The 26512-nt window shown below is 37.7% G+C and overlaps 1 protein-coding gene and 1 long non-coding RNA gene across 21 annotated transcripts in view; one reads left to right on the forward strand and one right to left on the reverse strand.

Moving 5' to 3' along the window:
• Positions 1-13011, reverse strand: part of LOC138067548 (uncharacterized) — a 46804-nt gene extending 33793 nt beyond the window's left edge. The window contains exons 1-2 of the long non-coding RNA XR_011141709.1: positions 12701-13011; positions 1843-1972 (exon numbers count right to left, since the gene is read on the reverse strand). This is a non-coding gene — a long non-coding RNA (uncharacterized lncRNA). The remainder of the gene's footprint in view (positions 1-1842; positions 1973-12700) is intronic.
• The window catches only part of ERC1 (ELKS/RAB6-interacting/CAST family member 1), a 311410-nt gene that overhangs the window by 264976 nt on the left and 19922 nt on the right, over positions 1-26512 (forward strand). For 13 of the 20 annotated variants that reach the window (XM_068947249.1, XM_068947332.1, XM_068947267.1 and 10 more), the window contains one exon: positions 10905-11006. In XM_068947249.1, the coding sequence (XP_068803350.1) occupies positions 10905-11006 (102 nt within the window). Of the gene's footprint in view, positions 1-10904; positions 11007-12612; positions 12680-26512 lie in introns of all 20 variants that reach the window. The other 7 variants (XR_011141700.1, XM_068947348.1, XM_068947358.1 and 4 more) reach the window with 1 other exon arrangement.

Genomic DNA, 26512 nt, shown 5'->3' on the forward strand with positions numbered 1-26512 from the left:
TCCTTGGTAGGAATAATTTTGACATAAGTACAGTAGAAAACCTGACTGTTTCTCCAGTCTTTGCAGTTAGTGCTATTATCTAAGCTCTGATGCAGATTTAATACGAAAAATCAACCTCTGCAGAAAAAAAAAATGTTGGTTTATTGTGGTTCCCTTTGCTTGTATTACGCATGCAAGAACAAAGCAGATGGACAGGACTCGTCTGTCCAACTCTATGTATCGCACATGTGCTGCTATGTGCCTGGGCAGGAATACTGCCTCTCTGGACCAAACACAGGGGCAGTGTAGACGGACAGGAATCCCGCGTCTGCAGACCACACGCACAGATGGTGTGGACAGACAGGAATGCAACGTCTGTGTGTGTGCATGAAACTCATGAGGCAGTGCTGTTCTATGTGGATATTCACCCTAATAATTGGTGGTAAAAAGTAAATTATTGGCATTAATTTAGTTTAGGGTAGCAAAGCTCTGTTGGCTGTCAAGGGAAATGCTGTTTCTCTTCTTCCCTCCAACAATTATCACGGAAGACTTTGGCCAGATTGAAAGATGAAATTGAGGTGGGAAAAGAATAGTATTGTTCTTTCTATCTTTTTTCCACAACAGCTTCTAAAATTAATTTCAGAACAAGCATAAATAGTCTTGAGTTTTTTGTTCTCTTTTTTAAAAATGTTGCTATCAACACTGTTTATGTCATGCAGACACAGACACATTCATGTATACACCCAGAGCCTAGGTTCTGGGCAGTTACAGACAGTCTGTATTGAGATGATACTGAGCAGTTCACATCGCTTTAGAATCTAGGAATTTGTATCTGTACATAACTTTTCTTTTTTTTTTTTTTTCTTTGCCAAGAACAGCCTGCTTAGAGGGGGTTTGCTATTAAGGACTCTTTGAAGCTGCAGGCAAAGGCAGTTCAAGTGGTGAGTCATATAACAACAAAAGTATGCAAGACTAAGAGCTGTGGTGAGAACACTGCTGTCTGCCGTCCAAAAATACAAAATACCTGCACCAAGGAATACTTTTACTGTTATTCATTATAAAGACACAGTTACAATAGACAGAGATTTGAAAACTTTCTAATGATATCAACTAGTAAAGGTGTATGTAGATATCCATGAGCAGATGGTCTACAAATGGTTTTTGTCAAAGCAGGTGATCATGACTAGCTTTTAAGATTTACAGTAGGGTGAAACTTGCTGTACAGACTCCTAGATGAGATTTTGCTGGTCAGTTGTCATAGATATCCGTGGACTGAGATACTTTCTGAAAGCAGGCTAGAAGAGAGACTATTAACACAACAGCAGAGTGAATGAGGCAGTTGTGTCAAACAAACAGCTTTGTTACTTTGAGCATAAGCTAGTGGTTTTACTTTAGAAAGGGGAGCCAAATGGAAAGAATAAGGAAAGAAAGAGGGATAGAATAAGGCAGAAGAGAGTGAGATGAGCAAGGTGTGGAGTGAAGCTGAAGCGAAAAGGGAAGGAGAAATTTCAGGTAAATATCCAAAACAAAATAGAAAGGGTCCAATCAACTATGTCAGCAAGAAACCTTTTGGGTTGCTTTTTTAGTTTGTTTTTGATAAAAAGATATGCCTATGGGCATAGACTGTTTCTATGGGATAGAGGGTAGGTAATTTAGGGTTTTTTTGCCTTCAGATATCTGAGCATTTTGTTAGATTAACTGTGTCTCTGGTGCTTAACCTTGGTACTTAAGTTGCACAATTTTAAACTAATCACAGGATTCCTATATTGTTGGTATGCATTTCCAACTTTAGCAATACCTTAGACGTTTTTTTCCAAGAGTAATGTAAGCATTTTGTTTGGTAAAATAACATGCATCACCAACCTGTCAAAGTTGTTAAGAGTGTTTACGTTCCAGACTGCTTCAGCTCATTTTTCTCTCTGTTTTTTTGTCTTTGTTTTTCCCTCAATGATAAAACATATGATGAAATTTTTAGCTTGGATCCAGAGACACGCTGTGAGAGAAAGAAATGAGTGGGGGAGAAGTAGAATCAGAAGTTTTCAACAGTTTGAGTAATAAGAACCTTGGCAAAGACTGTTTTTTTCCTTTCGCGTTATTATAGAACTAGCATTTCACTTTTTTGTTCAAGTGAGTTGTCCTTCTTGGTGTGTATCAAAGTTGGTTAAAGAGACTGAATAAATTGTATATATTAAACATTCAGCAGACATATGAAGTAAACCTGAGAGGCTGTCTGCTGTTCAGTTGAGAATTTATAGCAACTTGGCCTCCCAGAATCGTAGAAAGGCATGGAGAGAGACCTCAGAAAACTCCACTTCTAGGATATTGCAGCATTTAGTGCAAGGATATATTTAGACACCACATCCAGACTCTTACAACTTGAACAAAATATACTAGTTTGGGCCAGGCATTTATCCTAACATTACCCAAAGCAGAGTTTAAATGGCAGCACTATCCATTTGCTTATATGAGTTTTAGTCCCCAGCAAGTAATTTTTAAGTCGGTGGACCAGTTTCACTGAAATTTGTCAGAAGGAAAGAAGCTTCAAAGATCTTGAATCTTACAGGAACTTAATTAACATCCACAGCTGGGTAGAGGAGGAAAAAAAAACCCAAGCAAAAACAAAGTACTGCTCCCATGCAGAGAAAGGCAAGAAGAATTGAGCTGTGATATATTTTGTTTGGATATGCATATGGCTGGCCATATGCATGTGGCCGGCCATTGAGAACATATGTACTCTCACACTGGTCACAGCTGACTCTTGCCTGGAGACACCATGGGGAAGGAGGGCAGGAGAAAGTTATTATTATAAGGGTGGAAGGCCAGGTTTAGAAGATGTGGGATACAAGTCTGAAGCACACAGATTACATCAGCCAGTATGAAACAAGTAGTAAGGTGGACTCCTATACTCTTCGAGGGTAGCTATGCTGTCTGCAAAAGAAATCCGTTCTTAACTGATGAAAATAGTAGTGAAGAGGGCACAACAGATGGGAAATGGAAACAGTGGTGTGATTTAGCAAAAAACCGTTAACGTTAAGCTAATTTAAACAAATGAGTTGGTTTTTTTCTTTCAGGGCATGGATACTACTGATATTATATTCTCTGGCAGGAAATTTTATAGTAAGGCACTTCCTTCCTGCCGTGGCACGGAACTGAGATCAGACTCACCCTCACGTACTGTACCGTCGGGCAGGCTTATAAAACAAAAAATATTTACCTGCATACTTTAAACCTAGATTATTAAGGTTTTATATGCTCACTGTTAAACGGTAAACATAACCAGTTCTCTTATTTCATCCTAAGACTTAAACAAGCAGTTTATTTTGCATTGCTGTCTTCAGATCAATTTCCATAAATACATTTTATGGTTTGGTGTAGCGCAAAGGATCCAGGATTCTTTCAGGATGTTGTCATAGAATGCCATTTGTTCTTTGATCGTGCATAGGCCACCCAGTCAGTACAAATCAGTGATACAGTTCTGTGGTAAATATTTTCAGACTTCAGCCCTTGTTCAAATATCTCCTAGATACAGGAAAACACACCTTACCCACCTTTCTGTCTAGGACCCTTAAATGTGGTGGAAAGATGCCAAAGAACTAACATTTGTTTTTTCCCTGAGTAGTCAGTCATGAGAGGAGGTTGGTTTGCTTGTTTGTTTGTTTGACAATGAATTGCCCTAAAAGCACAGATTTTACTCTTTTAAGTTTTGGAGCAGATTCCAGCTCTTGTGAAACAAATGAGGGAAAGGCAGTTGTATTATCACCATTCTGTTAGTCTTAAACACAGCTTGAGGTATCTCTAAAGAGAGTGGAAGAGAACTAAAGGAACTTACAATATAATGTTCATATGGATATACCACAGTACGGAACACCACACACGTGAGCTGATTTGGGTTGTCTTTTGTACCACTGCTTTTCTCTGTACAGGATGCAGAACAATAGATTTCATTAAATTTGTCAGTAGGCAGTCCTGCAGTTAGTTATTTGTTCATCTCCTAAGGAACTAATAAAGCTCCGAGAGACGCATTCGTGTACAGGGAAGATTTCAGTTCAAAGTTTGCTTTTTTAAATCTATCTACGTGTATCAGGCCTCAAGACAATGTTATATCTAAATGATCTGCTGCCTTTAGTTTAGTTCAAACGTTTTTGAATGTGCATTCTCCAGAATGAAGTTTCTCTAATTATCACACATGGGGAGGTGGACAGAAAAAAGTGAAATAATTAAATATCAAATTAACTGGGTTGATAAAATTATGATATAACATTGTTATAACATTGCCAGTAGTTGGTGTGGAAGCCTATATCTCAGGCAGAATCTGTGTTAAATCTCTCAGGTTTTGAAAATCGTAGCACTGCAGGCTGCACGTGCTCGTTGAGGTTACAAAAACACAGAATCCAGGATGTACAACATTTGTAGTAAATGAGAAGATTTTGCATTTGTACTCAGGTGAACACCGTGTTCATTTCCTGTCAACAGCAGAATCTTAGTTGCTAGTGCTAAATATCACTAAAAAGAAGCCAAACCTTACTAATGATCACAGAATCACGGAGTAATTGAGGTTGGAAGGGACCTTTCGAGATTATCTAGTGCAATCCCCCCTGCTCAAGCAGGGTCACCTGGAGCAGGCTGCCCAGGACCGTATCCAGACAGCTTTGGAATATCTCCACAGCCCAATCCCAGTGCCACCATGGTATGTCTTTAAAAACCTTATAAACAAAAACAACAACTCAGCACATAACATTTGTAACATGTAATATTACAAAAAATTTCTCATGAATCATTAAATATGCTATGAATGTGAAGGGTGCAGACAGTAAAATAGTTGACACAGTTTTTCAGAGCTCCTGTGTTTAAGGTAAGCATGTATTCAAGGTAGTTACAGAGGGCATCATAGTCTAATAACAGGTGAGGTTTATTCTCTCTCTGGTTCTGACAGCAAGATTCCAGTAGGTCAATGGTTGGGTTTTACAGAGCATATGGCTTGCTGCATATTTTCAGAAAATAAAACCAGGACTATCTGAAAGTCTTTGCAAGAACGTACGTTTCAAAGATACTGAATTCTGCTCAGGACTTGGGAAAAAAGAAATTTAGCTTCAGTTTCTCCATTATTTTTTACATTTTTAATGGGCACAACTTTTTTAGAATATTGCATTTGCATGTCTGTGCTTTCAGTGAAACATGCAACTCTAACTGAGAGAAATGGGATGACTCTTTTAACTGCCTGACACACTGTCTCCACCACATATCCATTTGTCACAAGTACAGTCATTATATTAATGTTTACTTAATGTGGGCTTTTTTTAACTCTACATTAAGGGATTAATACAGCTTGTTTAGACTAGTTAGCAAAGCCAGAAATTACGCGACTCAAATATTTAGAAAAGTAAGAAGGTAGTCTTTGATGTCATGGTTTCCCCTGTGTTCCATGGTGGAGAAACAGATTTGGTGAGAACTGGTTGAGTAAGTTACACTAATGTCAGTATGAACCAGGCTAGATTAATGTAGTGAATGCATATCTAATTAGCTAGTATCTGCTATCTATTCGAGGTCGTGTCTAGAGATACAGAAATGTGTTATTGCTACAAATGGAATTTGATTTCAAAAACTTGCCAAGGTACTGGTTACCAGAACACTAGCTATCCTGCAGAAATGTTTAACAAGGGTATGTATTCTCATAATAACATCTAACTTAGTGCAAGCTTTCAAATAAAAATATTCTCTGGAATATATTATAAACAATGTATAAACAATGTATAATATATATAATATATTTTTATATATTATAATATATTTATAATAATAAATAATAATATATAATTATAATATATAATGTTTATATATATATATAAAATATATATATATAAAATATATGCAGTTAAATCTGTGGTTTTCAGATTTTTATGTGGAATGCCGCTATAAAGGACTTGTTAATCCTGAGCAAGACACCTATAGACTATTTTACCAGTTGTGTTCCACCATGTGTCTCTTATTTTATCTCTACACTCTGTGGATTAGCTGCAGTTCCAATTTTTTCTCCTATAATAATTCAACTTTGATAAAATCTGTAGAATTTGGTCTTTAGAGTGTAGTTTCACAAACAAGCTACCAGTGTAAACTGCAATTAACATAAGACAACTGGCTAGCAGGCACCTCCAGGTGATACTACACTTGGAAGCAGTACATCCATGAATTAGGATCTTAGTGATTCTCAAACAAAATTCACCATGGCTGCAGTCTGGGCAGCTAAAATATTGTTCAAGTGCTATTTGGAATGAAAATTTTCAGGTGTTGGCTGCATTTGAAATCGTCAGCTCCATGGGAATTTCCTTGTTTACCCAAACATCTAAAGAATACAAAATACATGCGGAAGTAAACTATACGATAACCAGAAAAAGTGTGGGGAAAGTATAGTTACAGTAAATGAGAGATCTCTGCAGGTGTACAAAACAGCAAAAGAGAAGGGAGCATGTTTAAAAAAAGTGGTGATGCTGAGCATTCACATTTATGATTAAAACAAGTTTATCTCATGTTTTCTGCTGGTGCATTTTCTTTCAAAATAGCCACCTCCTGTAGCAAGGGACAGAACAGAGGCCAGGGCTAAGTAATGATGAGAAGCAGGAAGGGAATTAGGGAAATGTGCAGAGAGGCAAAAGCAAGGTTGCAGAAGTTTTGTTTAAAAAAAAAAAAAGAGAGAGAGAGAATGAGAGAGAGAGAGAGGGAGGCAAGATCTATTGCACTATACTGGCACAATCGTGTAAGTGGAGGAAACTTTTTTTTAGATACCATCCCCATTCAGATGTTATGCTTTAGATGTGTGGTTCACAGGCTCTGCTCTGCAGATGTCTTGTGGCAAGTTATCCACAGTCATTCTGGGCTTGTAGTTAGAGGCATGAAAAGGGTGTGCGATGGTTCTTCAGCAATTTTGAGGGTTGAAACTAATCTAAAAGGTTTGAGGTCTGTTCGTCTGTGTAGTGATTATTGGGAGACTAAAGTTTCAAAGGCTTTGAGATGCTCCCAAGTGAATGCCAGTGCTATACCTGGACCATCTCTATTTATAACGTGGAGATAGGCGGCTTTATTTAACTTCTTGCATAAAGATATATCTTACTGTTTTCTGGCATTTTAGTGATTGGAAGGCAAGAAATAAGTTTAGGATGTCTGTTCGGTCAAAAAAAAAAAAGCTCTGGGAAATTCAAGAAACCTATTGAGTTATGGGTCTTTGTCCCTTTTTTTTCAATCTGGCATTTTATCTTTACATGCATAAAAAAGGTACGGTCATAGTGGACCTGACATTGAGCTCTTATCTCTGTAGGTTTCAGAAAAAGGCGCTCCTCACGCAGCCGATTTGTCTGCCTTGCTCGTTTATTTTCGCACGGAACACAGTGGTTAAACCACTTTGTTGTTCATCTTTTTTACAGCGATGTAGAAATGTTTGCCCTAGGATCTCAGCCATAACCTCATAAGGTGGGAGCAGATTGTATAATAGCACAATGACAAAGCAGTTTAGGACTGCAGGATGTTGGAGTGGTTCCCCACAGTAAAGTAAACTGTTTGTTTTTAAATCATTCCAACAGCCCTCCAGGATTCTAGAAATTTCCCTCCTTGTGAAATTTCTTTAGGAGGGGAGCAGTAGGAGGGAAACTCAGTTCATATATTTCCAGTGGCTTTGAAAATTCCCAACTAGGAGTTGCTCAATTAGCATTCAAGTCCGTGTTTGACAGGAAGAGGATTAGAAAAAATATCCTTCATTCTGCAGCAGTGCTTGGAACTTTAATGTTGGAAAATAATTTTTAGTGGTATCTATCAGTAGGTAAACTTCTTTTCTTTCCCCTCTTGATTTTTGCCTAATTCCAAAGATGCGTGTGTTAAGTAGTAGTTCCTGTTGTGAAAATACAATACTGAACGTGATGTTTTCTTACCAGGACTTGTACATCGCTAACTTGCACTCGTAGGTTGCCAGCAGAAGCAGCGGGAAGGGCAGGTTGGATTAAAGGGGAACACAGAAAATGACTTTCTAGGTGAACTGGTCCTGTGTGTTTATCATCACTGGGATGTTGCAGGGATCCATTTGGATTAGGTTTTCCAACAGGCTGCCATAGAGCTAAATCATATCTCTGCAACCAAGCGGAATTTTGGAACTTAGTTTCCTTTTCTTTTGAAACTGAAAATTAAAAGCCCAACTAATTAGAATTACAGAATAATTGCGGTTGGAATGGACGTCTGCTGGTCATCTAGTCCAAACCTCTGCTCTAGTATGTCCAACTCCATCAGATTGCTCCGAGCCGTATCCATTGAGTTTTGAGTATCGCAGGGATGGAGATGCTGTAACCTCTCTGGGCTACCTGTAACCTCTGGGCAGCTGGTGGTGATCATCCTCACTGTGAGGTTTTTCCTGATAACTAATTAGAACTCTCTGTATTCCAGCTTATGCCCGTTGCCTCTTGTCCTGTCACTGTGCACCTCCAAGAAGAGTTTGGCTCCATACTCTCTGTTCCCTCCTATCACATAATTAAAGAAGCCTTCTCTTCTTCAGGCTAAACCAGCCCAGTTCTCTCAGCCTCATACCTGCTACTAAGTATCAATAGTAGGATAATCTACTTGAAATTAAGTAACTGAAGTATGCAACCTCTTCATTTCCACTTTAAAAGGTTCTGTGAGAGATGCTGTGCTCCAAATGTTTAGGTCTGTATATTCTTCTATTCCTGTAATGGTGCTAAGACAGGTTTTTAACATGCAATATCATAAAGTATGTTACCTTTCTCTGGGAAGAACTTTACAAAGTTTTATCATAGAAAAGTTAATGATGTGCTATACTAATGTTCTGCTAGCCTGATGTTTTATCTACTTTTTAATAGATTCTTTCACACACGCTTTGAAAGTCATGCAGCAAGTTGTTTGTTATGAAGAACAAAAATTTCTGAAGAAATGTAAAATAATTTAAAATCTGTAGCTGTCATTGCAGAGAAGAAGTTATTAAAGAAACCACATTGAGAAGGCATCTTGAGAATAAACTGGTTGTCCAAGTATTAATATAGCATATTTCAATGAGTGACTTATGAATGGTAAGACTCAGACTTGTAATTCAAAACTTGTCAGACAAAACTCAGCAAACAATATAACGGTTTTGTATGGTAACGTTGCTTTCCTCAACCACAATTTAGTATTAACTTTTTTTTTAATTAATCCAAAATAAAATCAAATCCAGACTCAGACCCCGGACTTTTTCTATAATGACCTGAATACAGTCAAATAGAATCTACATTCTCTAGCCTCGAGACACTCATTAAAATTTATAGTTTTTAGTGAGAAGCCGTTAGGTTATGAAGGGAATGAATCAATAACTGGCCTTTTTATAGAAGGTTTTGAACTTTTATTAAGACATTTAATTGTAGTGAATCTTTGATGATTTAATATGTCTAGCTATACATAATTTACTATGTATCATATCTAATGCAAGTCTGTCTATGCTTTTATTTTTAATAATAGAAGGGTTTCACAAAGCTCAAGAGGGGGCTTTGTCTACCTTATGAGGTGGGAGGAGAAATGCCTCCTTTCCCTTGTGGGTCTGCTCCAGGTGTGAGTGCCCAATGACAGTGGCACCCAGATATGCTCCAGTGAAGCAGCTAACACGTGCGCAGGGACAAACATTCACTCTGCCTGATCTTGGGCCCAGCTCTCTTCCGTAGCCCCATCTACGCTGCTGCTATTACTATTATTATTATTGTCATCATCCTCATCATCATCATCATCATCATACTGTTACTGCTGTCTGATTGGGCCTTGTCAGCCCTGCTGCGCAGGGGTAACATTTGGCCCAGGTGCACTTGTTTCCTCTCCGTGTGCGTGTGTTTCTAGGCACTTGGGGACCTCATTTCAGGGTAGTATATTGTAACAGGGCTTTATGTCAGTAACTTTCCTTCGCAGTCACAATTATGTGGTATAATGTAATGCTTACTGCAGTTGCTTTCCTCAAATTGTAATTTTAAGGTGCTATTCCGCTTATTCATACCTATCTTTTTAAACAGTTTATTTTGAACAAGGAGAAGAAGAGCAACATGTAATCAGTCAGTTGTCCTTGTATAACCAGAAGGTTCCCTTGAATTTGTATTTGTATTTTAAACTTACTAAAAATTTGCCTTGAACGTATCTGGTAGTCAAGGGTTCCGCGTGTATTTTATATTCTGTATTTTTAAAAAATTATATATCCTTGGAATTTTGCAGTTTCCTTAGAAGTTGAAGAAAAGAACAAGTAAAGAAACTTGCTTCATATTTTGATAATTGTCAGCTTGACTTTATGCAGTTTGTAATTTTATACATCTCAATTACATCACTGTATTATTCTCTTTTTAATCTCCTCACATGAAGGCTTTTCAATTATTCAGATTTTTCTTACTGGTTTCAGGATTTTTTCCTACTCCCTGCTATATGCATTGAAAACAGATTTGCATGTTTATACTGAATGGACTTTTCTTATATAATTAGTCCATATTCGGCATTTTTATTATCAGATTTTTTACTCTTATGGTAAATCTAACTTCATCATTTGTTTTATTTTCAGCTAACTTCTGCACATTTAATAGATGTCTTCAATGAATTGTTTTCCAGACTGCTGTTTGAACCTTAATCCTAACGTTCTTTAACAAGAAATGAGTTTCTCTGTACACACACGTACAGCACAAGGCTTAGTAGGTACAATTCAGACGAGCCGGTTAATTGCAAAACTAACTTAGCCTCAGAGTGGAGTGGTTTGTACATGTCTAGCCATTTTTGCTATTTCTCTGTAGTAATATGTACTAACATTTTATTCACTTATCTATTTTTTCCATCTATGTGGATTTTGGGTATACAGGATGACATAAATATCCTATTCCCTTAGTCCCTGTGGTTATATTAGAAGGTAGAATGAGGTTCTTCTTTTTCTTGAATAGACTCAAAACCGCATGAAGCTGATGGCTGACAACTATGAGGATGATCACCTCAAATCCTCATCCCATTCCAACCAAACCAACCACAAGCCCTCCCCAGACCAGGTAATATGTCTCTCTTTTTCTCTTTTAAACTGATTTTTACTACAGGGTCTGATTATTTTGAGTCATATGTAATTTTCCCTGACATGCTTGCAGTACCTTGGAACAAAAATAACATTCCACAGTAGAGTTATAAAACAGAAATTGAAGTTGCTGTTGTGTCGGCTTCCTTGAAAACTCCTGAAATGTGAACAAACCGTTCCCAGTACCAAGCTGTTATTAAGTGGGTGGAGAAGAAGCAGCAGACAATGAAAAGGGAGAAAGAAATGTAATTGTCTTAAAACGCAGGGTTGGAGTCTTCTCTAGCATATTTGGATTTTAGAAACTCAAGTTTACTGCTTGAGTATGTGGAGTGTCCAGGGCTGTTTCTTGTCTTGAGTAGCAGGAAATCATGCTCAGGATCAGCTTTCTGATCTATGGATTGCATGTGAGCACTTCCCTTCATTTCCCAGGAGGGAGTCCTGGCCTCTGTGCCAAATGAGCGCAGACTGCTCCCTCTCAAACTCAATGGGCCATGAACTGAAGGAAAATCAATTTACCATCTCCAAGGCAGTGCAGAGCCTCATGTGTCATTTACAAAGCACAGCCGCGTATTTGATAACTATCAGAGAGATTACCTATCCCTTGGGTAGCACAGAAAATGCCAACGTAATTGCATATCCCATGTTGTAATCTCTTCTATTCCAGTTTAATTAAAATATGAGCAATCATTAATCACTGTCTTGACAAAGCGAAGGAGTGTTTGGCACTCCCCTTCGTCCTCTGGCTGATCTAGAAATTGTTGAGGTCTGAAGGAAGGCATCTCACTCTAGACCTTTAAGCACCAGCCCTGTGAAATACAGAGGTTAAGAGTAAGGTATGAGAGGAGAATGACAAACAAACAAGTACATATTCACCTTCCAAAAATAGGTATTTAACAATCTCTTTTCATGTCTATATCAGAAAACAATATGGGATATAAAAAGAGGAATGATTAGAAAATTTCTCTTTTTCAAATCACCTTTCTTTCACATCTTGCTAATTTAATACCCTCCTAGATTATAAATAAAAATCTGTAAATTGAATGACAGGAATTTTCTGGAATGTTTTTAGAAAATGTTGGTCATACCAGCATACCAACCTCCTTCTTCTGGAGAGTGGAATTGTTAATATTGGAGATTAAATTGATTTCCTAATCTTAATTTGGAGGAAATTTTAGAGTATCTATGGTTTATACACTGCAAATCTGTAGTGAAATTAAGTCATAACATAACTGTAGTACATGTTTGAAAATGAGCACAGGTAGCATTCACAGATAAAATAAAAAGATAAAAAGTTAAATACTTAAGGAAGTTATTGCAGGAACCTCACGGGGCGGTGGTTGAGGGAGGAGAGGAGGGGTCTAATTGCGCCTTCCCTATATGTAGGAACATTTCAAATCTAACAAAGCTTGCAAGCGAGCCAAGGAAGCTGTACCTCCAGGTAGTTCCGAATATTACTTAAGGAATTAAAGGAACGCTTATTACTACTATTTGTATTTACATTATGTGCTTTAAATACTAACCAAGTCTCTATTTTGTTCCCATGCTGCTCTGGGGCTTTCCTCCCCTTGCCGTCTCTGCACCGCTAGGATGAGGAGGAGGGTATTTGGGCATAACGAGTCAGATGCTCTTAGTTCAGCCATTTTGTTCAGAACGGTGAGAATCCACTTTTCTTACCAGTAAAAAGGCTTCCCCGGTCGCTCTCACGTCCTGCTTCCGTGTGCTTTGTGAAACCACGGTGTGCTCCTTTCCCCTCGCTCATATGGTCTCTGCATGTGGGTGTTTCTCATGTATTTATTAGTAGATTAGTAGATTTCTTTCTTCTAATAATCAAGCCATTCTTTCGTGCTGTTGTGGGGAGAACTTTCCAGGGCATGTAATTGAGTTTATATGCAAAGCAAACTGCTGATGCATCTGAGAGAACAGGAAATGTCTCTCATATAATTTGTCGTTAACTTCATGGAGGAAATGTTTTCAGTCAGATTTTTTTTCAAAGCAGTTTGCGCTGTAGCCAAATCTATGTATGTTTTTTTGATTCAAGTTAGTAATGAATTTGCTCAGAGATAATGTTCCTCCAGGAGACTATTGGTTTTAAGCATGCTGAGATAAGCTGCTGAGATTGCTGCCACATAAGGTGACCTAAGTAGTCACAGGTATTTATCCGCTCAGAATAGATGATTCTTGATAATGACTAGGAATATTTTTGTATAAACTTTGGAGGCAGAAAAGAACATCTCTTTAGCCTTTCTCTCTCCCTCCCATCTCCATCATTCTCTGCAAAAAATGGGGAAAAAATACTAGCTATTTGTCATTTACGCTACATCTTGTTTCTTTGTATTTGTCCCCATAATTTTGTCTTTTCTGCTGTCAAGTTGCCTGCACAGCAACCCCCATTTGCAGAAGAGAAGGCAATACTCGGGAAAGAACCCTTGTCCTCACTCTTGTACTCTGGTAAAAAAGGCAATGTCCTTTACTGACCAGGAGCCTCGATACATAGTTACAAAGATCCAATAGATAGGATTCACTTTTGTCTTACAGAATAAGTTTTAAAGGAAAATGAATTTATTTGAAATACTTAAAGTATTTTAAGGGAAAATACTTAAAGAAAGTATGTAAAGGGATTGAGATGTAATAATATTTTAAAATGTATGTGAAACTTTTTCACTTATCCTTGTAAGAAAAAATATTTCCCATAAGTTTCTTTTCCTCAGAATTCGATTTTTTAGATCAGTTATTTGAAATATTTGTTCAGAAAATTTCCATGGAAATTTTGGACCCCTGCATTTCTGAAAATCATTACTTTATAGTAGTTTTTTTAAAATAAATGAATAAGATACACTCTCATCTCTTCACACTTGCTCAATTAACTGCAGAGTTACATATCTGTCTGACTGCTTAGATCAGATCCCCATTTTCAAGTCAACCATCTGAAAAATGTAATCCAGCTGTGGCAGTGTCAAACTTGAATTTCATGCCTTGGGGTTTGAACTGAGAAAATCTCTTTTGTGGAAAAAATCAATAATGTGCTTCATTAATTTACTCTCGTTGTTGATTTCACGTTCTTTTTGAGTCACTGGTCATGCAATGGTTGTGTGTTGGTATATAATGTTAAAATTTTTAGAGACTTACAATGCTTGTAAAGATTTGCTGAAGCATGTCAGTTAAACACGAAAGACCCGGTAAGTAAATGGTGAAGAGGAAGAGCACACTCAATATGAAGGTAGGAATGATTCTGATTTTTATTGCAGAGCAAAAATGTAGGTTGTATAGCAAACACTGATTGAAAGATACTTCTCTTTTCCTATCCCATCCGCTGACACATCTATGAATGCAACTGTGCAAAAGAAGTATAGTTTCTCTTAGTTTACTGTATAAAGACAGAGATGGTTCACATACCAATTAAACACAGTGTACCCTTCCACTTTCTGCCTGACACATTTTCCTCAGCTTCCATGCTATGGCAGCAAAGCAAGGCAAGTAAGTATGCTACAGAGTATCCCAATCAGAGTAAGGAGGCCACCAGCCTTCTCTCCTTGTGTGGATCCCATCTGAGAAACATGTCAACCTCAGCTCTCTCTTACATACTATCAAAAGGGAAAAGCATAAACGTGATTGATGCCTCCCAAGGCAGTTATTCCCAAAAAAGTAGATGTTTTTAACATGATACTCCATGTCTACTCAAAGAAAAAAGTGCTTCTCATCTGCTTTATAAAAAGAGAGGATATTATAAGCCGCAGAGTCCATAACCTGCAGATGTTAAATTCAATGTACATGTACAACAATGTGCATGTTGCAATGGTGAAGAAGAGATTAATAGCATAAGGCTTTGAGCTAACCTTGTTTTTTAAAGTTTCTTTAGATGAGAGGATGTAGTCATCTCTGGTCAGTACTGAAGATAAAATGGAGATCACTAAAATATGTACAATAACAAAACTGCATTAATTTATTTGTATGTTTTGGCATTTTCATGTTTTTTCCCTGCAGCATTCTGGAATTGACCCAAAGTGTTAATATTTAATTATTTCAGTTCTGTAAGTGACCACACTATTGTATATAGCCCCCCTGAAATGGAGCACTGCTTCTAAACATACATGCGTTTCCTGTAGTTTCATAGCATGGTAGTTTACATTTCAGTTTACAGTTCAATGTAAATACCATTTTTCATCCTGAAATATTAAAGTAGTCTCTCCTAGCCTTTTCTCCAGCTTCATTCCCTTGCTGTCTGAATTTCTTAGGACTTCTCTCTCTATTCCCCAGATGGAGCTCTGTGCTCCTCTATATTCAAGGATATTCACAAGTGCTTTCTTATGAGGCTGCTCTTTTGTTTTTGTCAGATACTAAAATGGTCTGGCCAATGGCAATGGCTTAATTAATTATTACTCACTGCTATCAAAAATCATAGGAATTTACCAATGTTATGGTATCTAAAATATATTACGTGATGTGTCTGTGTGTGTGTGTATATACATATGCATATATATTACCTTTGTGCTATACACAGTGTAAAGGAAACAGAGCTTCCATACATAGACTTCTCAAGCTGCTCAGTCCATCTAGTTTTCTAAGTATGGCCATACTGTCTGCTATGTTAGAAAGTGTGGGCATGGTTCATAAATCTTTTCATATTACCTCTGTCCATGAAAACAAGAAGAAGTGATTTTGTTGAATAGGTATAGTGAGCATAGGATCACAGCAAACTGTCGTGAACATGAAAGACAAATTAAAGGACACGAGAAGAAAGTGAGAAAAGAGTACAAGTGTTAAGGGTAAGAACAAAAGAGAACCAAAACTGAAATACTGAGAACGGATTTATCCCGGTATATAATTCATACATATTTTGTATGTGTTGTTAAGTGTGCATGCTGTTGTATAGCACTCTCCTTCCCATATTCCATGGTTCCTGGCTTGCTACTGCAAGGAATTGGAATCTGGTAGATGCCCTCACCATACAAGCTTTTTGGATCTCGGTCCATGGAAGCATTTTGTATTAATGGTTGCCAAAAATTTTTGAAGTCACAGATATGCCTCTTAAGGAGCAAAACATTTGGTTTTGCTATGCTTGAATTCCAGGAACTAAAATCTGAAAATGAATGTTATGCTTATTAGAGAACAGTGGAATGGTCAAAGAGCTAGCTTTTAACAGGAATGTATAAAAATGTTTTTTTCAGGATGATGAAAATATTGGCAAGTTCCTGTTACTTACTGTGTAAATATTGCAAGACAAAATGCCTCTTGCATATGACATTTTTCTTCAATACTTGAATCTTACAAATTTTAGCACAAAAACAGTAAGTATTGTGGAGTGACTGCTGAATACACCAGCATAATTTAGCAAGTCTCCAAAGATGTCAGAGGTGATGTCTGTGGTGGAAAGAGGGGTTAAGTCACAATGGGAAAATATTTGAATGATTTTTTTAAGAACAAGGAAAGAGTCAAATCGAGTAAGATTCATAGATTTCTTGGCAGAAGTACTATAAATCATAATCTGCAGCATCAGTAGAATACATGTGTACATTGTGTAACAAAGGCAACATTTTTAATGCTGTTGTAATTTGACTTTAAGTTTCCCGCTGGACAAGAGTCTTCTAAACCTAAGTACTGAAATAAAGGGAAAATCCTCAATATGAAGCATATTTCTCATCCGGTGAACTCAGTTTGAGTTTTCTAACTCTGGTTTCTAATCGAGAAACTGTAATATTCTGAAGGACATCTTTAGTGAATAAATTATTTCTTGGAACAGTCTCATTCTTAATAGACATTTGTGATTACTAAAGGGTAATGGAGCTCGAACAGCATTTCTGCATGCCATCTATTAGGACAATGTGATAGAATTAAAATAAAGAATGAGACACAGTTAAATCTCACAGAGAATTTGATATTGGTAGACTTAAGCAAAAACCAGTTGAATGCTGAAGTTTGTGAACCATGTGTTTCTAACTGGTGTCTGCAGAGCAGTTTTATCTGACCCCTAGGAATACTCAGAATAAACATTCACAGTTTGCTTTTTGTTTGTTCTGGAGGTGATGTTTGCTTATTTCCATATGACAACTTAAAGGAAACGCACAACAAATTGACACCTAGTCAGTCAGCACACCTGGCTATTCAAACAAATGACGAGGAAAGTGGCCGAAGTAGGTGACAAGTGAATATAGTCTAAAGAACTGTGACTACTATGATGGTAGGGTGAGAGGGATAGAAATAATGACATTGAGGGAGATAGGACAGGATATCTCAGGATTTAATTTAACCTCTGCCACAGCTGTCAAACACCATGAACTTTTTTTGAGATCACTGCAGAAGTAAAAGTGTCTAAACTTTAGGAAGTTTGAGAAGAATACTGATTTTTTTTCTACGTTATTCAGTGCTTGAATTAAAATAGTGATTTCTTTCAGTGAAGTACATATGTTATGAATAATGAGTTCCATTTTCAAGTGATTACTCAGGCATTCATACAGTGAATAAATGTGATCTTTCTCTCAGCATAAGAGACATTATATCCTTGCAGTATGGAGAGAGCTGTTCGTCCTACTGTCACACTTCTGCTTAGGTTTTCAGTATTGTCACTTATTACATTGTGAACTCATAAGCTTCTCTATGGACACTTTTAAAGCAAATTTATTTTCAAGATGGTCTTTTTAATTGTTAGGTCAAAAAACACCAAGCTTTCATGCCTGACTTGTATTACAGTATAATTTACTGGACAGAGTACTATACCATGATTCAGAAGATAAATTCTTTCCTGGCATTGTCTCTAACCACTCACTTGTTCTCCTTCTCTCTCTGTCTCAAATTCTCTATTTGTAAAATGAGCTGAACTTTTTGTAAAGTGTTACTGCTGCTTGGGAAAAGTGCTATAGAAAAACTAGGTAATAGTATTATTTTATACAGTATTTTAAAATAGTGTTATTACAACAATATGATGGTGATTCTAATACCTCTCTTTGAATTTGTTCCCAAAATTGTGTTAGATTTGTATCTGATTCAATTCATTAATATTTCTTATTTTTCTTTCCAAGACCTTCTTCCTTTCCAAAAGAAGGGAAAAAAATCCTTAGGTTAAACATTTCAAGGAGCTGTCATCTAGCATACCAAACAAAGCTCTTTAAAACTGCTGCCTCTTCTTTTTCATTGTCATCTTTTGTCCTCTGAAGGATCACTTCTTTCTCTCGAAGAATTTACACAGTAATTATGTAGTGGATAATATGTTTGTTACAATATATCTGTTATAGTTCTTCTTTCGTGTGTGTAAAATCACTGTGAAAGAAACCTATCTTCAGTTTGCCTTAAAAACATATCATATCTAAAATTTGAAGGCAGCTGGGTGACATAATCTTACTTTGTTCAAACATTATCACTTGGCCTGACTGAGAGATAAGATGCCAGATTTGTTTTGTCAGTACTGGTGACAGTCAGGACTCCTCACTCCCACTTCCCAGATGGGCAAAACTTGTAGTAAGATCCATAATGCGATGCATTCAAATGTAATGTTTAAGATAACTAATTACTAATTACAAGGGTAGCACTTGGAATGCAGTTGTCCTGGTTAATCACAGGACCCTCCTTCCCTCCCTTCTTCTGGAGCCTTGCTTATCTGGGCCCCAAAATTCCTTACGCAAGTGAAGGACATTGTGCCTTTAAGCTCAGGTACGGAGACACAAAGAGACAATTACTGCTTTCAGGAACTATACAATTAGGGTAAGATGCATACAATTCAAAACGCTGAGTTACTATCATACAACTATCTGTTCTTTTCAAGCCTGTTCCAGTTTTTCCTTTCTTTGGAGAATAGTCTTTTCTTCTGTGACCATAATGCCTCTGAATAATGGAGAGCCTTTCCTATGTAGTGACTTCCTTACTTTAGCGTTAAGTAAAAATCCCATTGTGATGAAGTGACCAACTTAACCAAAGTTGATATCAAACTAAGTAGTATTTCATTTATGATTGATCTTCTGCCTTTCTGATTTGGAGAGAGTGCCTTCACACCTTCTTTCTTGTTCTGTATCCACACTGACATGTAATCCTGTACCCAGTAAGTAAGGGCTATTGTTAGCCTGTCAACCTAGAGAAGCATGCTATCCTCAAAATGTTGCTAACTTCTATTCCCAGTCCCTTCTCCGTTTCTGGGAACAATGCTTTTGTTAGCTTGTTTTTTTAACTCTGCTATTTTGCTATCTTAATGACTATTTTATGTTTGAAGAATACATTCTCTGTCCAAGAATGTTTTATCTACCAGTGCAAAAGAACTGGTCTTGATACACAGTCAGTCTTCGTTCTGATCCCGAAATGATAAGACTGAGATTTCCAGATGGAATTCTGTAATCTGCACTTCTGGGATGAATTAAGCGATCACAACAGAGGTGTAACTGGATTGTATCACTGTCTTCCTATTATTCTTACAGATCAAAGAGGAACACAAATAGATACTTATATTCTAAAACATTCGAAACAGATGGCTGGTTTCTTTTTGTAAAGATTTGGTCTTTTCAGCAAAACAATTGCAAAAAGGCCATCATTCATTTCTACCAAATGAGATTATTTCAGGTCTGTATCTTATTTTCTTCTCTGATTTACAGCTGAGTATGTTCTTCTTCCACTAGTGGCTTGGTCTTTGTAGCAACTAGGAACTCTGTATTCAGACATTTTTATTTGTACCTGGCCACTTCCATGAGAGGCATCATTTATAGACTGTATGATAGTCTATACTTATCTTCCAATTACTCTGCCATTGAGGACTCTTGTAGCCCTCATCCACAAGCCAGAATGCAACCATGCAAAGCAAGAAGTTTCTGTGAACTGTTGTTCATTGAACAGTGTTGGTAACATAAAGGAGAGTGGACTTGAGCTGTGACACTCGCAGAAAAAATAAAATCAGACTGGGAATAGCTGCAGCCAGGCTGTTTGGTGTCATTGCCAGTACCTTTTCATTGTAAATTAGGAGGAGGGGAAATTATTGGGGAAGTGGTAGAGAGATATTAGAACAGAGAAAGAATCAAGCCTAAACCTGCTTTCCAATGCGTTAACTATGAAAATAAGCTTAAGTGAAATATGACTAAAGTAAAAACTGATAAGGGCACATAGCCAATCCAGACGCTATATTTTCCTGGCTGGTAAAGTTTATAATTACTGAAGGGGATGCCAGAATTTATAGTTCCAGCTCATAGTAGGCTCACCAAAGGTGATCCAAGTACATCTCTTTGTTTAATACAACACATAGATGAGAAATATTATTTATATCTATATAAATACATATATTTGTTCATGGGATTATGCGTTTGAATGTAGAGCAAACAACGCTAGAAAGAATTCCTGAAGACAGATGAGCCAGACATCCCGTGACTTCACATGACTTTGCTTTGAAAGTGCCATGTAGCAGGTAGAGAGAGAGAGAGAGGCAGTATGAAGACTCGATGTTAGAGAGGGATAAGACAAAGATTCATATCACCTGTGGACAAAGAGGTTATAGTTCATCTGAGTAAAAGAGCGCTGATTGTGTTCTCTGTGGTGGAGCACTTAAGAGATACTTTCTGTTTTCCCTTAGCAATGTAACAGACAGTGGGGAGACAAAAGAATGTGGTCACTGATATATGTGTTCACATGGGCAGATTGTCCCAGTGTATGGAATACAATTCTTCTGCTTTCAAACAAAAGCATGTTAGCCACTGGGTCTTTTATCCCTTATAATAGGAACAGATAAAAAGCGAAATACAGAACAGCAAGGAAGAGATGTGCTTTCTTGCTCACTCTTATTTAGAGAATAAGTGCTAGAAAGTTTGAATGGATTAAACGATTAAACAGGTGGGTGTTCTTACTTATCCTCAAACTACTAAGTTCTTGTTTAAAAAAAAAAAAGCAACATAAAATCTAATTGTTTCTGTGCAATCAAAACTTTTGCTTGATTAATTACACCTACAAAAGCTCAGTCAGGATAGTACCATTTAAATCTGTAGCTTCATTGTACAGTCTGCAAACACTTGTAGCATCATTTTCATTTGCTAGGGGAATGCCTTTTTTCCTTACTGATATTCTAATTCTCAGAATCTCATAAGTTTGCCTACCCAGTTTCACAGCTTTGTATAATTGAATTTATTAGTGAAAACTTTAGATTGGTAACTGTCACAACTTACAGAAATGATATTCTCAATTGAAGGCGATTTTTATCACGTTGAACAGCGGAGTAAAATTTCAGAATCTCTGCAGATCTCACCCCACTTTGTCCGACCTGTTTTGTTCCAGAAATAAGCTTCTAGGTTGCTAGGTTCCCAAGAAATTTAGAAAACAAAAGAGAACTTAGACAAATAAAAATAGCATTTGAATTTTTATGTTCTGATCTCATCTTGCAATCAAGTCACAATTTTCTCTCCTTTGCCTCAGCTAGAAATGAGACATTCCCTTAAGAGTATGGATAGGAGAAAGGGATGCGAGGCCTCATGCATTGTGTGCGCAGTGCAATTAGTCATACTTAGAGGTAAGGGTTCTTGCGAATGCTCTTGCTCTTGAAAGTAAGGAACTGTCGAAACGGGTGAAATTCAGGCCGTATTAGCTGTATGCAGACAACCCCTTCAGCTCTGCCCCGGTGCCTCATTCCTGAACGTTTCTGTTCCCCAATGTTCCAGTCATAAGCTTCACACAGTGTATTTCATTTCTGATATACAGTAGTCCTACTATTTCATACATGGCTCCCCACAAGATTTTGCTCCACAGCCCACGTAAGCAAAAATTACCAGTGTCGGGATTTGTTATGTTGAAAAATATTTGTGAACTGCTTTTTCAGTACTTTAGGAATCCTACTAACCCATTGCAAGCCTTTGATTCTCACCTGCATTATGGAGAAGAGAATTTATTTAAACAGAGGGAACAAATGAAAAAACGACTTTCTCTCTTTTGTGTTTTCTCTGTTATTTTCTTCTGGTCTGGATTTTTCCCAAGGTGAAGAGGGTGAACTCTGGAAATCATTAATCCATGGGATTTGTTCATGGTGTATAAAAATTTCAAAAGAATTTGCTTTATAAAAATGATTTCCTAATTGATTTTGTCAGGAATGAACTGAGAAAGAGACAGCTCTGTCAAAATAGCCAGAATGTCTTTCAACTTCTCTTGCATGTTGTTTTGTTTTGTTTTATGAGGACAAAATGATGAAGGGTAGATTTAAATCCATTTTCGTCTTTAGAACAAAACTAAAGAAAACTAAGTCTGTCCTTGAGCTTTTCTGTTGTGGTCTTCTGAAGAAACCAAGTATCTCTATGCAGCAATGAACTGGGTGAACTGAACTGGGGTCAGGCAGTGTCTTTTTGAGAACTTTCTTCTGTTTTCATTTAAAATAATGAAGGGAAGCCATCAATGATAAATTGTTCTGAATTTGGGAAAGCTTTGCACTTTGTAAGCCAAATTCATGCCTCATAAAACTCCACTGCATTCAATGGTTACATGTTGTTTGTATTTGAACCCTTGCATTTGTTGCCAAACAAACACAAATGGCCTAAGCTAGAGAGAAGGTGTAATTCAATTTCCCATGCAAATACTTGCAGACTATATCATTCTGTTTCTTAGCCTTTTTCCATAAACTTATAGTATGGGAAATTTTGTGCTATAGGCAAAATTTTCTTTTCTCATAATATCTGTAATAAAACCAAGATACAGGGGAGTTGGTGGGGGGAGGTTCGGGGTTTTTTTTCTATTTGTTTCTTTTTGCCGTCTGAGGACTCACTATGGTCCACTGCATCTAGACTTTTCAGATCCTCCTTGGAATAATTTCTTTTCAACAAATATCTCTATTTATCCAGACTTTCAGCCCATCTTCCTTTGTGCAATGGTAGTTTGGGAAGCAAGTTTTGTTGGGCAGCAAATTGGCAGCTGTATGCAACAAAGTTTGAAAACTGGACCTGAAAGTAATTTCCCATCCTCACATGAGAGTGTGAGGATGTGATTGATAGGGAGTAAAGGGCGAGCTCAATTTAACTTGATTGTTTTCAAAACATATTTGCTATGTCCAGTCTGAAGTTTTGGGGGGTCTTTGTTGAGGTTTTTTGCAGAATTCCTTTTTTTTTTTTTTTGACTTTACAGAATCTGCAAAGACTTCTAGAAATCAGGGATCATTCAAGTTCCCTAGGGCAGGCTAGCAAGCTAGAGCATGTCTCAATTCAGTTCATTTCTTGGCAATTTTCCGATCCCTTCTGTGTATACTTTTTTGTAACACGCTAGGTACAAAACCAGTGATAGCTTCACTTCATTTACTTTGACCGCCAGAATGTATCTCAATTCTATTTTATTTCCTTTTTGATAAGTCTATTCTTCCTGTGATTTTCCCCAAACATTTAATGATTTATCAGTAAGTTGAGAAAATGAATTATTAGGTTGCAAAATGAAAGCCAGTTATCTGCATTACTTTGCCTCTTAGCATTCTGTGGTGAGTGTGTACACGCAAGATATATGCAAGCAAGATAGTCAAGCTAATGGGAGAGTATGGGAGTAGTCCTGCCAGTGCCAAGTATACATATAGCACTTTGTATTGGCATTGCTTTGTCAAGAAGATACTATTTTCTTCTTTTTTTCCTTTCCTAGAGGAAGCATATGCATGTGCTTGTAAGAAAGATTACTGCATTTGATCCACATGCGTAGTTCTGATGAGAAAGGCAAGTTTTGTAAGGAGATAATTGTTGTTAGATCAGCCGATGTAGCTGGAAAAAAGCAGACAAGCTTTTAGACTTGCATAAAAGAGCTTCTTCAGTTCCAAAATGAGAGCTACAGATTTATAGCTAAGTAGAAGTTTAGAACATTTTCTCTGAAACAGCTAAATAATGTTAATTACTTGATTCTGAGAAAGAAAAGAGTGGTTGCTTACTTCATAGAAGAAGGGGATATTAGCAGGGAGAAAGGTGACTAGGTCATTAGCCCTTCTACATGAGAACCAATAATTTAAAGCTGGTAGTTGTGGTGAGTGAGTCCTATTATATGTTGATTAAAACCATACTTTACTCTGCAAGCATTTATGGATAGTCAGTATTGCATTTGTCTCGGTTCAACGCTGTTGCAGTTATACCAGCCATTCGCTGATTTTCTTTTTCATATAACCACCTCTGTGTTTTTGCATATTTACATTAGACACCACTCAGACAAACTTTGAGACACCACGGTCTCTGTATCTGAGGTGTATTCATCTCTCACAGTAAAAGTGACCAAACATTTAGATAGGTCTCTCCAACCACATTCAGCACAAGTACCTTTTCTTATCTAGGTTGAACATACATGAGTTTAAATACAGAATTTTATCATTAAAAATTATCAATACAGTTATTCATATTTAAGCAGACCATTTTACAGCAACTACAGTTGAAGAAGCAGTAGTAATTTCATTCTAAAGCTTATTTTTGCCCGTGATAACTTGCAAAACTTAAGTTAGAGTCACATTTTTCATGCTCAAAGTTAAAACTTTCTGTGAAACCTCAAAAAGCCTGCTGTTTCTAAGTTGAATTTGTTTGGAGATACATTCCCAAATGTCTTTATCAGCTGATAGAAATGTTTTGTTTTTATATTGGCGATTCGTCAGGCATTTCATATTTCTACTTCACCATTGTAGTGATTGCCTTCTTTAGCCAAATCCATTTTTAAACGTTGCTGGCCATTAGCACTGCTCTGAGCCTGAGGCTACATTATTCAGACTTCATTCCATGCTTTGATGAGGATGGCCTAAGCGTATCGCCGCAATTAATGAAGACTGGCTGGTTTCGAAGATAATCCTGGGTTTGGAGGGAAGTCTGTTCAGCCATTGTTTTCCTAGAAAGCGCTACAGCTCTGAGCTGATCATGGGAACATGATCTGCTCCATGAATCCCGTGCTGCTCTGCCTTCCCACTTAGCAAATGCTCTTACACCCTCTTGAGATAAGGCAGTGGCAGCTCTGCCGTATGAGAAGCACAGCGCCTTTTGCTAAGTGACTAGTTCAAATTAGATATGGCAGGAACGCAGATAGAAGAGCATTTCCCACTTGACTGGCAGGGTTTAATGGATCCCAAGTGAGAGGAACGATTGCTCTCTGAACAGCTTTGGGAGCGCTGGTAGTTAAGAACTTTCACAGGCCTCGTCTGGCTTATTTCCAGAGGGAGAGGAACATGCTTCTCGAGGTAAGGGGGCAAGGGTACAGAAAGAGGGAACTTGTCCCCAAGTTATCAAATTCAACTGTTGTTCCATAATTGCTTGCTAGATGGTTCTGCTTTTTCTTTGTCAGAGAGAGGATCCGTTTGCAAAGGACAGCCAGGAAGGTTAGAGATTCTGGATCTTTTTGGACTGAAAGCTGCACATCTGATAGAGATTCAGAAAAAAAGAAGGACAATACAGGATAGCAAGTACATTGATTGGAGAGCTAGTTATTAGACATTAACTGCTTACATTTTACATTTTTATAAAACACTGTTTTCTCAGGGTGTGAGAAAACCATCTGTCATTTTCCTCTCTTTGGGCAAGAGGAATAGTCAGAGAGGTAGAAAAGATGTCAGGGAAATTAAAAGCCCTATGGTTTTTTGCACTTGTACAGGTAGTGCACTTTCAGATCATAATATAGGTGATCCAGATTGTAAGAAATAGGGTAGGTAGTGCATATTCACCAAACAGCCAAAGCCGATGGATATAATGAGTTAAAGACAGTTGTACTTGGTGGTGAAAGGGAAAAGGGAGTAACTGTGTTGATGCTATTAAAATAACCCTTCCTACTGCCCTGTACAAGAAAGTATTCTGCCACGCTGCAGTCTTGCTATATCAAAGCATATTTTCATGTGTGTGGGTATCTTTAAATAAATGTTGCCCCAAGGCTGTACATAGCTGAAGGATTTAAGCCTGTGAGCTTACTCTCTCTGCAGGCTTCCTGTCTGCCCTGTGCCCCTGTCGCCTTGTCACCATGACTCTTGTCAGCTGCCGCGACCCTAATGTTGTGGTGTAGGCTTCTGAGTGCAGCCAGCTTTCTGGAGGACAAGGAGTTTGACATTAGTTAGCCGCTTAGCCATTGCTTTCAGGTCCTCTCACCCTATGGAAGTTAATCCATGTAGAACAGTGTTAAAAACAAAGTAAGTGAGCCCTGACAGCCTTATTAGAAGGGGCTGGAGCCAGAGTCTTTGTTGAAAGTAATGCCAGCACCCTGTTTCTGTTGACTCAGAGATTATCTCGCTCCTTATTCATTAGCAGGGTCAGAGGTGCCGTATTGAAAAGATATCGTGGGCCCACTAGCAAACAGCAGGTGCAGCCCCTGCCTGGGAGCACGATGACACTTGCCAGCATGATGGCAAGGCTTTCGGGCTCTCGTGGCTGGGACATATCAGTGCCTGTAGCTTCAGCACCTCATTTCATGGAGCGGAGGTACAGAGCCTGGCTCTTTCTCAGTTTTGGTCAGCTGCAAGCCTTAGAGCCGGAGTTCTGTAGATTGCAATTTTGAATATATACCCATGAACATCTAGAACGGTATGAAGCGGTATTCTTGTGGGGGCATAATGAGGGACTCCCAAGA

The sequence above is a fragment of the Struthio camelus genome, chromosome 1, assembly GCF_040807025.1.
Source record: "Struthio camelus isolate bStrCam1 chromosome 1, bStrCam1.hap1, whole genome shotgun sequence".
In the NCBI taxonomy this organism is placed as follows: Eukaryota; Metazoa; Chordata; class Aves; order Struthioniformes; family Struthionidae; genus Struthio; species Struthio camelus.